This window comes from Osmerus eperlanus, chromosome 3 (genome assembly GCF_963692335.1).
Source record: "Osmerus eperlanus chromosome 3, fOsmEpe2.1, whole genome shotgun sequence".
NCBI classification, from domain to species: Eukaryota; Metazoa; Chordata; class Actinopteri; order Osmeriformes; family Osmeridae; genus Osmerus; species Osmerus eperlanus.
Window position 1 is genome coordinate 9,089,022 of NC_085020.1, and position 15,941 is coordinate 9,104,962.

General features: G+C 44.1%; 1 protein-coding gene across 1 annotated transcript in view; it reads left to right on the top strand.

Annotated features, from left to right (window-relative positions):
• The first annotated feature begins 11,450 nt into the window (after nucleotides 1-11,450).
• LOC134016988 (ephrin type-A receptor 3-like) overlaps nucleotides 11,451-15,941 on the top strand; it is a 37,529-nt gene continuing 33,038 nt past the window's right edge. The window contains 1 exon segment of the mRNA XM_062456235.1: nucleotides 11,451-11,646. Within this exon segment, the coding sequence (XP_062312219.1) occupies nucleotides 11,556-11,646 (91 nt within the window). The 5' untranslated portion in view covers nucleotides 11,451-11,555.

Here is a 15,941-nt window from a genome sequence, read left to right on the forward strand (position 1 = left end):
TGTGCCCAATAGAATCTGACTGAACTGCACTAAAGACCATAGGCCATAACCTGCTAAGCTAAAGCCTAGGGAGCAATATGTCTGAAAACACACACCAAAACACACAAGCACATGCACACGCAATACTGTCACCAATTACATTGTAATACATTTCCTGAGTGTGGTTTCTAAGTAAACATTGCAGTTTTTTGGAGCAGTGAGTAACTCAACCACATGGATGTGTTTATGAGTGTGTCTTTGGTTGTGTGTGTTTGTGCGAGTGTGTGTTCTGAGAGAGTGAGTAACCCCCACCACAGAGAGGTGGTTACCGGTGTGCTTCTGTGTGTGTGTGTGTGTGTGTGTGTATGTGTGTATGAGTGATGCTGAGTCAGGATATGGGACATCTGTGACCAACATGGTGGGTCCCCGATCCGTGTAGGGGTGTAACAGTTGAGATAATGTGTCTTGTTAACCCTTCTTAAACACGTATTTAACCCTGTTAAAGGATTTTTTTTATTCTATCGTTTTATTTATTTATTTATGTATTACAATTGATCAAAATGACAGGAAAACACTGCACAGATGAAAACAGATGACCATTCCTTGGCATTACTGTAATACTTTTAGAACTGAATACTTCTAGTTCTTGATTATCTGCTGCACTTTTCATGCAGTATTTATACTTTGCTTTTGGGAACAAAATGTGTACAGGAACGACCACAAGGCAGCCTGTTAGTGAGACAGTGTGTTAGTGAGGCAGGGTGTTGGGGAGACAGTGTGTTAGTGAGGCAGTGTGTTAGTGAGGCAGTGTGTTAGTGAGGCAGGGTGTTGGGGAGACAGTGTGTTAGTGAGACAGGATGTTAGTGAGGCAGGGTGTTGGGGAGACAGTGTGTTAGTGAGGCAGTGTGTTAGTGAGGCAGGGTGTCGGGGAGACAGTGTGTTAGCGAGGCAGTGTTTTATTGAGGCAGGGTGTTGGGGAGACAGTGTGTTAGTGAGGCAGTGTGTTAGTGAGGCAGGGTGTCGGGGAGACAGTGTGTTAGCGAGGCAGTGTTTTAGTGAGGCAGGGTGTTGGGGAGAGACAGTGTGTTAGTGAGGCAGTGTGTTAGTGAGGCAGGGTGTTGGGGAGACAGTGTGTTAGTGAGGCAGTGTTTTAGTGAGGCAGGGTGTTGGGGAGAGACAGTGTGTTAGTGAGGCAGTGTGTTAGTGAGGCAGGGTGTTGGGGAGACAGTGTGTTAGTGAGGCAGTGTTTTAGGGAGACACCAGGTAATTGTCCTAACAAGCAGACATCAGCTGACACTGAGGGTCAGAATGATGTTGATCTGGTCATTGTCAGACTTCACAGCCCCCTATGCAGCAGCTGACAGCAGACAAGGTAAAGGCGAAGCCTCACATCTCTATTGTTCACCTCTAAATCGTCATCTGCCATTCAAGGCAAACATTTACATTCTCAGCAGCAAATGAGCAGTTGAACAGATTGCGTGCGGTTTCTCTGCCTTAATTCAGATGTAGGACGTTGTGTCCTTCGTGGGGTCTAACGGATCCCTTCTGTCTGCCCACACTCCCCTCATATTGAGCTGTCAATCCTGATTACATCTGAGTAGGTTTGTTTGTTCCACAGTAATCAGCCAGAAATCACACAAAGCCCCTTCCAGCTGCTTTTACACAAGCAGGCTCTCTGGACGGTCAGGAGATGCCCACTACGATCTGGCTGTAATCAGAGGAAGACAAATAAAGAGATAGTGTTGGAGGTGCGAGCCTGTGTTCTCTGATAAAACAAGCTGTTAGTAAATCGGTGTCTCTTTCCAGGTCTAGCGCTCTACCCATCTTTATGGATAACACAGGGGAGCAGGTGTGTGTGTGGACATGTGCGTGTGCGATTGAAGATGTGTTGGTAGGTGTGTGTGAGTCTGTGTGTGTGTGGAGCGTACCTATCCATGCGTTGCTTGTGTGGGCATATGAGCGTGTGAGACTCTGTCCCAATGTGGTGGGGATGATTAACTTAGTGTACGTTCGACAGCCTTGAACAAGCACTTCAACTGACAGAGAGCCCTTGTACTGTGACTTTTAAGCCAGGGCATCACTATTTTGTGGTTAGCTTTGTTGTCTAAAATAGGATGCAATGCTTTCGTGAAAATAATTGACTATATTTTTTTTAATCTGTGAAAACCAGCGAGGGAGAGAGAGAGAGATCGATCAAGAAAGAGAACAAGCGAAACAAAAGGCAGGATTTTTTTTTTTGCCGCAAACAGCAATGGCGGATTCCTCCTCAAAATGGCAAAGTATTGTAATTGACATATTAGAGGGTTAAACTTAACTGCCGACAAAGGAACCATAAGAGCAGTAACACCCATCCACATTCTAAATCTTTGCATGCATCCGGATTTCCATCCACTATCCTTTAGATTCCAGGAATCTTTGGAACGTTTGTTTGAGTCCACTCAGTGACTAATGTGAATGGGAATAAAAAACCATCAGTCAAAATTACATTTGATTCATACACATAGACATTGAAGCAATGTGGACATTAACATAAATACATCCCTGTCAGCCATTTTGTATTATACATATTTCCTAAATACCAAATGGAAAGACATCAATTCTACACATCTGTACACATTTTCAAGTCAATTGGACCTATGGTTCAAGAGAAGAAAACAGTGTCAATGTACAGCAAAATCCATCATTGTGGACCTTAAGGGTCCTTGAAGTTTTTATGTACACAAGTTTCAGAAGAATTGGTGAAATGGGGTGGAAATGCCATCACTTAAAACATTTGACTTTTGGGTGTGTCCTGTAAATTTCTTACATTTTTACGAAGGTGAGCTTGAGTTATCGGGTGGAATATGTTACTCGAATAATAATAAAGAATACAAACAATCACAATGGGGTTCCTCCTGAAGGAGCACTCCTAATGACAGATGAGAAAAACAGAGAGGATGGAGGAGTAGGAGACCGTGAGGTGGGAGATTAAGCCCTTGGCATTACAACATAGCGACCACGAGGATGGGAGGATAGTACAGAAGGAGGGAAGATAAGAAGAGGAGGGATGAGAGCATGGTACGGAAGGAGGGTAGAGATGGTAGGATGGTGGTGAAGTAACATGCCGTGCGGACGCTTTCCCTGCCTCGGCAAAGGCTGCAAGGAGCCGACGCTCTCGTGCCAGGGTCTGAGTCTGCGAGGGGAGGTTGGGAGGGATGGGAGAAGGGGTGGTTAAGGAGGGGTGGGAGGCTTGGTGGGGGAGGAGGGGTGGGATGAGATGCAATGGGCGAATTGGGGAGGGGGAAGATGGATGGAGGGTTGGGTGCGGGAGGAGGTGTGTGCTCTGGCCCTCTCCACACTTGGCCACACAACATGTGATGAACTGGAAGGGAGGAAAGAAAGAGGAGGAGCAGGGAGAGGACAAAGAGAGAAGGAGGAGAGAGAGAGAGAGAGAGAGAGAGAGAGAGAGAGAGAGAGAGAGAGAGAGAGAGAGAGAGAGAGAGAGAGAGAGAGAGAGAGAGAGAGAGAGAGAGAGAGAGAGGGTGACCGAGATAGGTGGTTAGCTTGGCAGGGTGTGTGAACCTTTGGGGCAGACCAGCGACCTGGCAGACTGGCAGACGACCGGCACCCCTGATCTCACTCAATCTATCTTCGTCCTACCCGGAAAGCACTCGCCAACCCTTCTACCTCCTCCCTTTAGCACTCTCTCTTGCTCACAGACATCCCTTCTTCCCTCCATCCCATCACCCCTTTCTCCACTCACCACCTCCACCACCCCTTATATAATCAGAGATCAGGATTCAATCCAGCTCCAACACAGGATCTATTGGGAGCTTTCTTCAGCGACTCTCAGTGCATCGTTCTACAATTCAGACATTCCAACCGCCTAGTCATCCGTTCTTCAGTCCTTGAATGCTAATATTAGAATGTGTATGTGGCTGGTCTGCAATTTTTTTTTTACCATATGTTAACCATATACATTATGGTTATGATCTACTTATGATCTCCAGTTACTGGCAGTTCGTCAGTGTTCCTTTAGCCTGATAGAGTAGGTGACCAGTGACAGAAGGGTAATCGTCTGTGTCCCTGAAATGGTGCATCAGGGTTTGTATTTGTGTGTGTGTGTTTGAACTTGCGTATGCATGCAACGTTTTCCTATATCTCTTATGTCGTGTGCATTTGTGTTTATGTGCGTGTGTGCCCATTCTGTCTGCCTACTGCTCCTCCCTTTCTGCCCGATGGCTGTGTGTGTGTGTGTGTGTGTGTGTGTGATGTCTCTTTCTCTGTTTGTCCTTTCTATCATGCAAATGGAAGTCACTTTACACGTCATCCTCCTGCCCTGTGCCCTCTCTCACACACTCATAAACAAGTTTGCATTCATATTTTTGTTGACTCACAATTCAGTTTCCTTCCAAATTCTGTTTTCTCTTACCCCTAACCTTGACCTGCACCCAAACACCAAACTGAATCCTAAACCTAAACCTAACCCTAATCCCTACCCTGAAACCCAGGAATTACACAACCTGTGAGGACCAAGAACGTTCCCTCTTACAGCTAGCATTGAGAAGCAGAGGGCCTCAATGCATGCTACACGATGTGTGATTCATCTGCCAGACACGGCACCTCCCTCAAGAAGCCATCCTCAGCCTGACACTCCAACATCACCAGCATCAACCTTTAAATCTGTGAATACAGATAAAAAAGATTCACTCTTCAACTTCACAAAGTAACCGAAAACATTTTCTCCAAAGGGTCGGCTTGAAGTTACAGTTGAGTTGAAAGTCACAAAGTCGTTTCTGTTCTTTAGAGTACAGGGTTTGGAAGTTGTGTAGCATTCTTTAAATAGAACCCCCCTCCCCCATCCCCACCCCACCAAACCACCACCAACCCCCCCGCCTGTGGAGGAGATAAGCCTTGGCCTGGGCGTGCAGTGTGGTGCGGCGTCTTGATAAATGAAGATGATAGGAGCCGTCGGCAGCGTGAGTCAGGCTAATTTACTCCTCTGTTGTTTCCCTGCACTCTCCGCCACACTGGTTCTCACAGAGGAGGACAGGCAAGGTGAAGTTCATCACGCAACTACTTCGCAAGAACGCTGCCTGAGGACACGCACTCTCACACACACACACACACACATGCACGTACACACGTACACTCACACTCCATAGATTTCTTCTGTGGTTTACTCTTCGACTATCACAGCAATTACAGCAGTTTCCCATGGGTCGCAATGTAGGGCCAGTAAGCTAATATGCTAATGAAGATAAATGGAGGTAATCTCTTTCCTGTCCAGATGAGAGTTGTTGGTGCTGGACAGAGCAGAGAAAGAGGAAGAGATAGATGAAAGAAGGAAAGAAAGAAAGCAAGAAGGAAGGAAAGAAAGAAAGAAAGAAAGAAAGGAAAAATGTTTACTCGATAATGATTGGAGCATCATTCAAGTCAAGTTCAAAGACGTTGCCAAGACATTACCAAATAGCATTGTGTGTGTGTGTGTTTGTGTGTATGTGTTAACAAAGTGGCCTGGAATAAACAGGATGACTGTCAGACGCTCCTTACACAAATAGCCCAGGAGGGGCCACTGAGAGGGCTTTTCCAGTCAGTAGCACTGTTTACTGGAAGTCCCAGACCCAGTCCTCCTCTGGTGGCTGAACTGAGGGCCCGGCTCCCAGTCAGGATGTCCAGTCATGAAGGGAAGCAGCGTAGCAGACTGGTAATGACACATAGCCATTACACACGAATCCAACAGATTGGACCAAACGCTGCGGTTAAGTGGTCCAAATAAACAGGGGTCATGAACATCTGGTTGTTGTAGGCACACACACACACAGACTTACACGTATTCTGCCAAATACTTTCTTCATCATTAAGTATGCTCTGACAGTAATTATTTCAGACATTCAGTACGTGATTGGTGACAAACCCCTTAGTTCCATGAGTGAGGAACTGAAGGTGGGTTGGTGAGAGAGCGTGTGTGAGTGAGTGTGTGGTGGCGGGTGGGCGATGGGTGGTGGTGGTGGTGGTTGGAATCTGTAGCTTATCGAGACGCCGTTTTAGCGTAGCCGTTCGGCTCTTACCTGCATTCTACGTTGACACGCTTGCAATTCTAACTCTACCCCCGTAGCAGCCTGTAATCATTCATCCGACAGCCTATCATTATACATTTCGACCGTTACTTTCAAATGAGCGCATTATTATTGTTCACCTGCCTCATTTGTCCAGGGGGAGGGGATGTTTTCAGGGGGGGGGGTCGGGCTTTGCTGGTCTGCAACCAGGGTCTATGACATGTTTCTGCTGGAGACCACCCTGGAAGAGCCTGCTCTGGAAGCCACGGAAGCCCGTGCTGCTCCCCAAAAAAATCTGAAATCCCACAGCTTCCTTCAGAACATTGTGCAAGCGAGCGTCTGACAACCGTCATGATGACTGTGACCCCACAATGAGCTCTGCTGACGACCTGCCCACTCGCAAGCCTGGTTATTAGCCCGTGCCGTGTGAGTCTCAAACGACCGCTGCTCCACGCACTCTTACAGGCACACTGGCTTCATTCTCTCGTTGCTCCAACTGTGCTGTATGGTTTTTCAAGGCCTCCAGAACAGACCTCCTGTTCAGATGAACAGAGGGCGAGTGGACGTGAGACTGAGTGGGTCGGCGTTCTCCGTAGCGAGACATATGTAACCTAATGAGCATGTGTTGAAATAATCATGTTAATGTAATATAATTGGTACCTATCCTGCTGCAGGACTGGTCAGCATCACTCGGTGTTGCGCTACAGATGGGCTCTGGTTCTGGTTCTGCGGGTCCAGCTGTGTGGCTGAGGCTCGCCCAGGTAGCATTACAAGCAGCTATGATTAATGATGGAGAAACGGCTAATTTACTGAGTTTGACGGGAACGGGACTGTGCACGCCGAACGGGATTCTGTGGGAATGTGGGAGCGAGGACGTGTGCGTGTGTGGTCATGCGCGCGTGTTTGAGTATGTTTTTTTGCTTGTGTGGATGAGTGTTGTGAGTTTAAGAACAATTACTTAATAGTTTGTCTCCTCTGTGTGTGTGTGTGTGCGCGCGTGTGTGTGTGACTTCTGTCTAGACTCTAGACAATACAGATGTACCCAATAAGATGACATCAACAGTCACCAACCAATTAGAAGTCGTTAGGAAATCTAACACACACACAAGCACACATTATACAGTGTGTGTGTGTGACTGTGACAGGGGCTGTACTCCATCAACTGTGTAATTAAGCGGAGTTCCAACTGAACATTTCAGTTAAATCTCCCTGTGTGCAGACCTGAGTGTCCTCAACTTAATGGCTTCTCCTCAGACAACATGTTAGAAAGCAAACAGAGGAACAGACAAATGACTGCAGCGAATCATTTTTTACTGTGAAGAGAATATTTTTGCCAGAAAGGTCTGAATGAAGCAAAACATTCTATGGATCAGAGATTGTGATGATTTGTATAAGTCTTTCGCCTTTGGAACAGTTGTAGTTTTCTTATCTAGGTCCATGTGCCCATGTGTTTCAGACACTTTGGTTGGCAGGAGATTCCATGCCACAATAATGCTAGCCTCAATGTTAGTGTGTGAATGTCTGTGTACGGGTAAATGTGTGTGTGTGTGCGTGTGTGTGTGTGCGTATGGTGTATACACTGCGAGTCTTCGTATGTGGGTGTGTGCGCATATGTGTGTGAAAGCTCCCAAACAGGAGTGTGTGTGTGTGTGTGTGCTGAGCTAATCCTACAGCAGATGGAGGAGGAATGGCATCCAAAACAATACTGGCAATCAGAGCCAGGCACAGAGACAGACGCCGTTGTGAGACTGAAGAGAACTGATTACAGAGAAGACCTAGAAACGCTCTCTCCGGGGATCACACAAGCCTGTTTCAGAAGCACGATAGGCACCTCTCTCATTTATCTATTCAATACATGTATAGTCATTCCTTGTTTGTTTTTGAAGACTTCCAAAGATATTTTGATCAGAGTATCTGCTGTGACAGGAAACCGACGATACGCCTAAAACGAATGCTGCAGGATATGTTTAAGTTATACAACTCTCCTGCTAGATCACTTTTACCCCTCAAAATAAAGACATTAAAATGACTTTACCATGAACAACCAGGCTGACCAGAAGACCGATCCTGCGGTATTTGCCAGATCCCTAATAAGATCTGCGTCTCATCTCCTCATCACTCCGTCTCTAACAAGCCCTGGAGTTGAATCTCCCATGGAACGTTCACACGCTATAATAAGCACACACATGGCAGCGCGGAGGGGACTCCTCTGCTCTAGACGAAACCTCAACACCATCAAGGCGACCAAATGTTGTTTCCCTCCTTTTAATTGCGAGCTCTCATGGTGGATGGTGGCAGACTGCTTGGCCTGCACGTTAGCCGCTCCACAGTAAATCAAAGCCCCGGACGTGTCTACTCCCCCAGCAGATTGCTGTGCTGGTGCCCTGGGTTCCAGGACTGTGGAGAGGCCAGGCTACACCGTCCTGGCTGCCTGGCTGGCTGGCTGGGCCTGCCACCAGCCGTCTCTGCCGGGGAATCTGACAGGGATGTGAGGGGACGGCTGGGAGAAGGAGAGGGGGGCGATGTGGGGAGGCAGCCGTAGGGTGTCTGGGCTCCAGCCCAGGTCTGTCACACAGAATCCTGCTGCTTAGGGCACTCCGGACCTGGAGCTGAGAGAGAGCCCAGTGACTACAGAGTGCTGAAACAAGATGGCGGCCGGGTAGCTTATGTTCGAATGTGGACGTATTACATCGAACTGGCTCTCCTTTGGGCAAAGGAAACGTTCAGCAAGGATCTCTAACATTAGCTGCGCCAAAAATGACTCTGATGTCTGTCATTTAAAACCACAATTGCCTAATGGATGGCAGTTTTAAATCAAATCTAACCTCTGCCAGTGTATGAGTAATTGAAAATAATCAATAGTTATTAGAACTACGTCCAACTCCAGTCATCAGTTGAGCTTTTCATAGTGGCTAACACTGGGCTGTAAAGGAAGGCTAGGAGTGGTGTTGGCAGTGGCAAGGAAATGATTGTATGATATTTTGTGTGGAGTATAGTATTACACTAGAATCCTGCCCGTGCCTTAGTTACTGTACAGGGCAGTGTGTATGTGTGTGTGTGTGTGCGTGTGTGGAATGTGCAGCCCCAGACCACAGAGAGGAAGAGGGCAGTGAAAGCAGCAGTAAACAGGCCCGTATATATTTGTATATATTGTGTAAAAATCCCGCCCTCCCAACTTCAAAGCTGATATTAAACAACATCTGTTTTCTCCGTTTGGAACGGTACAGCTCGTCAGGCCCCATCACGACGGACGTTCTTAACTCTAAATCAATACCCCCCTCCGACGGAATTGTTCCATTGGAGCGGGTTCAAGAATGGCCACATGCTTATTGAGAAGGAAAACGTAAGAGCAGGATAGGGCCTCAGAGAAGGAGCAATGTCTCTTACCAATTTATTACAATAGAAAACAGATTCATTACAATTGTACTCCGAGGAGCCAGCAGGGGGGCTGTGCTTCCTCAGTACAGAAAGAGACCGACAGCAGTCCCTCAGAGCTCACTCAGACAATACTTCATCTGGGAGTTTTACTCTTTCTTTATGGCACACTTAATATTACAACATTCAATAATTCAGTAAAGTTAATCCAAAGTTTTTTGGTTGTTGTTTTTTTTGTATTATTATCCTGATTTGTTTCCTTCTTGTCTGATGTGTTGTTGTTATCAAATTAATACATGTATTTAAATATTCAATTTCCACTAAAGAAGACTTTCCTCTTGAATATTCTTAATTATGTTATCAGACCTAACTTTGCACTCTGCATGATTTTTCTGTCTTTGTCTGGAAGTGATTCACAAAGTGTATACTAATTTAAGCTATGAGAAACGTAGGCACAATAACATGTTGACAACACTTGAGAAATGACTGGTATAGCTACAGTGTATTCATCCATAATGGATCTCCTTCCGTGTTTAATAAGTGAATTACTGGGATGTAGATGATGATTTATTACGAAGGGTGACATGTCTAAAACTTGCCGTAAATCCTCTTGTCACATGCAGTTAATAATGTGGTCAGACCATACCATCACTTCTCATTGTCAAGATGAAATGCCATCGTTGCCATTGCCACTGTTGTGCAATAACATTAATTTATTTAAAATAATGAAATCACCGTGACTTATACGGAAACAAAATGCACTCATCATTTTAATACAAAATGAGGGACATAGTTTCTTTTCACTGATCAATATGTCAAAAATGTAGTTAGCATTTTGCTTACCAATGCAGAGCAACCTACAGGATCATTTTTTACAAATTATTTTAATGGAAACATAATCATTCACTGTTTATTATTAAAGTCAAATTACCCTTATCATTATGCGGTTTATGGATATGAATGGTTACGTTGTTAATAATTTCCAGGTAGGCCTAGTATGACCATGATCACCCTGATTTTACCTTGATTCACTCTAAGAAGCTCCACCTTGCTTTTTAAAGCATAGGTTCCATACTGTCCACACATGTGTGAACAAAATGGCTTCATGATGAGGCTGTGTGAGCCATCAGTATACCGTCCAGTACTGTGTATGACGTCATGCAGTGTGTAAACTTATAGGATGAGGTCAAACTTGTATTGGTCTGAAGTGTTGCTGTGCTCTTTAGCATGGTCAGATAAGAATGTGATGTACCTCCAGGTCAATAAGCCTCTATCCCCCTCTTCCTCCTGCTTTTTCTCTGTCCTCTCTTCAGCCAACAGCTGGCTGGGCTTGGTTTCTCCAAGCCTGTGACGTCAGCGCCACCCCCACTCTGTCCACGGCCTGTCACTGTGGATCAGAGTGTCAGGGCCTTAGTGAGCCTGCAAAAACAAGAAGAAAAACATAAGAATAAAAACATCTTCAGGCATTCCGATTTTCCTGCTCCCATTTGTCAGTCAGATAAGAATTTAAATTGATACAGTTTTGTTTTTCATAAATCGTTATTCAGATTTATATTCAAGGGAATTCATGCATTTCCTGTTGGTAATTTGTTCTTGAATGTCAGAAGAGAACATAAAATATTCCTGTTTGAGGATTGTTCTTTGATAGGCTAGTCAGATGTTTGTTTTCACTACACCCCCAGGTTAAAGGTGCGTACACAGTTAAAGGAGAGTTAATGTTGGAGGCTTGAGCTTTCTACTGATAGTCTTTTACAGAAAATGACCTCTTGTGAACTCGAGAGCCTGTTTATATACTCCGTCTGGTCGGTAGGACCTGCAGCGAAACACTGTAGCCCCCCACCCGAGCCAGTCTCCGTTCATGGAGTGTGTGAGAGAAAGACAGAGCGACACAGAGAGAGAGAGAGAGAGAGAGAGAGAGAGAGAGAGAGAGAGAGAGAGAGAGAGAGAGAGAGAGAGAGAGAGAGAGAGAGAGAGAGAGAGAGAGAGAGAGAGCAAGAGAGAGAGCGAGCGAGCGAGCGAGAACGTAGACTCCTCCTCATTCTCCGGTGTCAAAGTTGACATCAGCCCCCGAGCCGAGCACGGGAGCTCGAGCCTCAACCACTCTCACAACAGTGGCATGCTTCATGGAGTTATGTACCGCGCGCTGCCCTCTCAACTGTCGACATGGATTGCAAATCGCGAGCACTTTTTATTTCTACCCTCTTTTTCTCTTTTATTCACCCGGCGCTTCTGAGCACACATCCATCCAATGAAGGTAAGATATCGGTGTGGAGAGAGAGAGCCATGTGAGAGAGATATTTGTGCGTCTGTCCAGTGAGCGTTATGAGTGCACCGCGCCGCGTGCCGCGGAGCCTGTACCCAGACATTTAAGGTGGTCCTGACAGAACTGGTGATGCTGTGAATGTTGTTCACCATGCCGTTTAGCCTGCAACATGACTCGGAAATATCAATAAAATGCTATATAGGAGCGCATTGTGAAAGCCTAATCTTAATAGCCATCTGACGTGTTTCTCTCTGCATGCTGTAATGTTATATTGACGGGTGGACTCGCAACGTTTATAACGTTCATTAATAAGAGTTATTGCGTGGTTATTAAAACGGTGGAAACTCTGTTCTCGTTTTAGAATTGCCAACCCGACGATCAAATCTTGGGTCTTAAGAGGATGTTTGTGGAAATATCCGGAATGTTGTCGAATATACAAATTCAGGCAATTGAGCTGGAAATGCGTTCTCGGACAGTGTTGTCATTACAGTAATATCTCAAACGCAAATGCATTGTCCTATTGCCGTTAGAGCTGATACAAGGGGAACACCGTGGATGGTTAATATAGAGCAAAGACTTAATAAAAACAATATAGTAGGCAAGTAATAGGATAAAGAATATAGGCTAATTTAGATCGTTGAAGTTGAAGCCCCGGAAATTTTACATTTTGCTGTATTTTAAAAATAAAATCTGGTGTCTGAAAGTAGTTGTTCTGACTTTTCAGTCGAAAGTGTTACTTTGATCATAGGCTATAAACATGAGTAGGCCTACAAGAGCGAAATTTTTCTTACTACTGAGATAGGCTATATATTCCTATATCCCAAGCGTTCTATGTTGTAGGCTAGTTCTATCGATTATGATATAAAAGGTCACACTTGGGATCTTAATTTGACTGTTAGATTGAAAACACACACACACACACGCACACACACACACACACACACACACACACACATACAAACACACACTTTGATAACATGGTTTACATTTTAGATTTGAAGATATAGAAAATCTAATCATGTAGGCTACTATGATAAACAGAGTAGCCTAGGCTAGTGTATGACATGTATGCTAATGGTTTATGGTTCTGCATTGGACAAATGTGCGTTTCATGTTTTTGTCTTGTCAAATGAAGACAAGACAATGTATTTTAATCTGAAGTGAGAGTGAAAGAAGGTATAGTCAAAGGCTTGGAAACCAACAAATCACATTACTGTCAAAACTTGAACTTATTTCACGTGAATTTAAATGAAACATAGGAACAAATTCCAGTAGCCTATATGTCCTGCATGGCTGCGTAGCGGCTATATCTTCGTTGAAACAGTGTAGCCTATCCATGCTCTGACAAGGCCTAACTGTCTACATGCGCCACATTTGTCTGAGCAGGGGGAAAGTAAACCATAGGATATATTTTGAGGTGGAGTGTTTTGAAAGTTAAAATCTTCAAATGACGATTGAAGTAATATAATATTGAACATGGATGTGATAAAGACGTGCGTACTGTTGTTGTCCAGTCCCATGTCACCGCCGGACTAAGGTGGTCAACCTTGGCAAAACTCTGTTTTTAGGGTCAGTTTTTCTTAACTTTTTTGTTTAATGACACTGTTTCACTTTCAAAATAGACTATTACTCGAAGCTCTTCACATAAATAAATAAATACATAAATAAATACATACATACATAAATAAATACATACTTTTAAGTAAAGTCTCACCGCCATGCGAAGGCAAATTATTGTGCCTAACAGCGTTTACTGTGTGGGTGAAATGCAACATGAAAGGGTTACTTGATTACTGATAATGAACTCAATTTCGATCTATCGATTTTTAAGCACATTAAATGCCTCCCAAGACAGTGTTGTGAGAGACAAAACTGATAAAGGAAAGCTGGGTCCATATGTAATGCAATTCTTTAAACTTTTCGAGAGCACAGTTTTATCAATGTAAAATTTATAAATATAATAAAATAAATACAAAAACGACTTTAATTTGGGGTGTTGCGATATTTCCGACAAATTAAGTCTGTAACATGACAATGGATACAGCTGCCAAAATAGCATTTCAAATGTAGGCCCTATTCCACCACCAAAGGCTCCCTCGGGTCACAATGTAGGCCTATATGAACTGAGCTGGTCACGCCAATCCTGTTTTGAAAAAAATAACTTCCTTTTTTTTCAATATTTAAATGTTTTAGGCCACATATCAGATTTATGTCACTTCATTTGTGCCTAGAGTGCTCTTGAAATTATATTATTCTCCGAATCTTAGGAAACCAGACGCATTTCAATTAGTCGTTTACTACTATATTTTTATTCAACTGTTTTACGTAGGCCTATTCGTGAAAACGTAAAATGGTACAATCGTGTTTTATGTATGCTTATCTAACCCTCACGCGGTCTGCCAGTGAGTGTCAGTGTCGAGCCGCAGTGCCTATAAATCCATTTTAAACAATATAATGGCAATTCTGACACACACCTACAAGATCAAAAATAGAGCTTTTATTCTGCGGAGAAAGTGATGGTTCAAATGTTTTTTGAACTTGGTGTTGTGAGCTCTGTACGTGCCTCATAATCTGTCGACAGTCGTGGCCCGTCAGGAATCAAGCACACATAATCCTAAAGGTCTACTCAGACCATGTATAAAAGTTTAAAAAAAGAAAATCTTTTCAAACATTTCCAATTTGTAAATCTGTAGCCTAATTTAGACATGTAGGCAGCCTATACACATATATCCTTGACAAATAGACTGCATAATTAGTATTGAGAAGTCTGTGTCCCACAAACTGTATTGTACAAGCTAGCCCACCCTTAACGTTCACTTATATGTAGGCTATTAATCTTGATTTTATTTGGGTGCCCTATTTTGCACTGAAAAATATTTTCTGACGGTAAAAACAATTCAGAAGGAGCCATAAGGACCTTGATCCGACCACGTAAAACTGGAAGTGAAGTAAATAATAAAGCGAAGGATTTCTGATATTTAAGATGAAAAGTCAATGTTGGTCTATTTAGGCCTATTAGCTTGTCTCATACCCACGTCCAAACTTCATAGTCTAGTCTAGTAGGCCTAAAGCTCAACTACAATTTTCCAGTACGTTTTATACATGTATAGTCCTATCCCACTCTGTTCAAACAAACCTTTTGAGAATAGATTGTTTGAGCTAATGTATTGTTGGCTATTTCGTGACAGTTTTAAAACACAATCTAGAATGCACCATCGTCTTTATTAGACCGAGGGTTATGTCAACAATACTTGCATATTATTCTTAAATTTTTCGCCTAATGAAAAACTAGGTAGGCCTACTGCCCTTTTTGATGTCCATTCAAGTTTTCAATAGGCAAGCATCTCTATAAATAGACAAATAGGTACAGAGGACCACTTTTGAATATTAGCGAATGTAAAAGGACAATAAAAACGTTCCCCTCTCGAGCAGGACGAATGTTTTCCACATCAACAAGTCTCGGAGGAAAAACGTTTGGATGTAGGCAATATCTCCCCAAACATCTAGGCAAACTGCCTAGCGAAACTATGTTCTGTTTTAAGAAGCAAATTAATTTAGCTGCTATTTAGCACTGCTTATGCGCTTTAAGTCAAACTGGTTCTAGGCAAAGTTTGGGGAGTTAACCATACCCGTATCCCGTTGTGAAAGGCCCAAGAAAGTAATAGGTTGTGGCCGTATGTGCTGTATTCTTTGTGAGGGCGGGTGGGGATAATTCCGCGCAGATGTTATGATAGTTTATTGGCTTGTTGAAAAGATGATATGTCTGTACGAAAAATCACCGTTGAACTTTATGGAAAGTTGTTTTTTAGCGATGAATTTTCACAGCCGAAAATGAGCGCTGGTTGGGACAGGCTTGTGAATAGGCCTCAGTGCAATCGCACATCGCATATGCGTGATGCCCTGCACGGTTTCTCTCCCAGACTGGTCGCCGAGTGGTCGCGATATTTTTAGCCGGTGGCAGAGAGGCCTTGCCCGGGAAGCCCTGAGAATCGGCCCCCGCTGGGAGATATGGTGTTTTGTGAGCGATGGTACCTTTCAGAGGTGCTGAAAATGTGCTTACACATACCCCATCGATAAAAATAGTGTAAGACTCTGTACGCGTGCGTGTGTGGTAGATCCATCTCCTGGGCAGGGACCTAGAAGGTGTGTGTGCGGGGTGGGGGGGGGGGGGGCGGGGGGCTCACGATGTGATGTGCAGAGGCAAGAGTGCTGCCTTCGGCGCTGATAAGAGCAGGTGAGACATTAGGCCTATATGCTCACCGTGTGCAATTTTTGTGCATATGTGT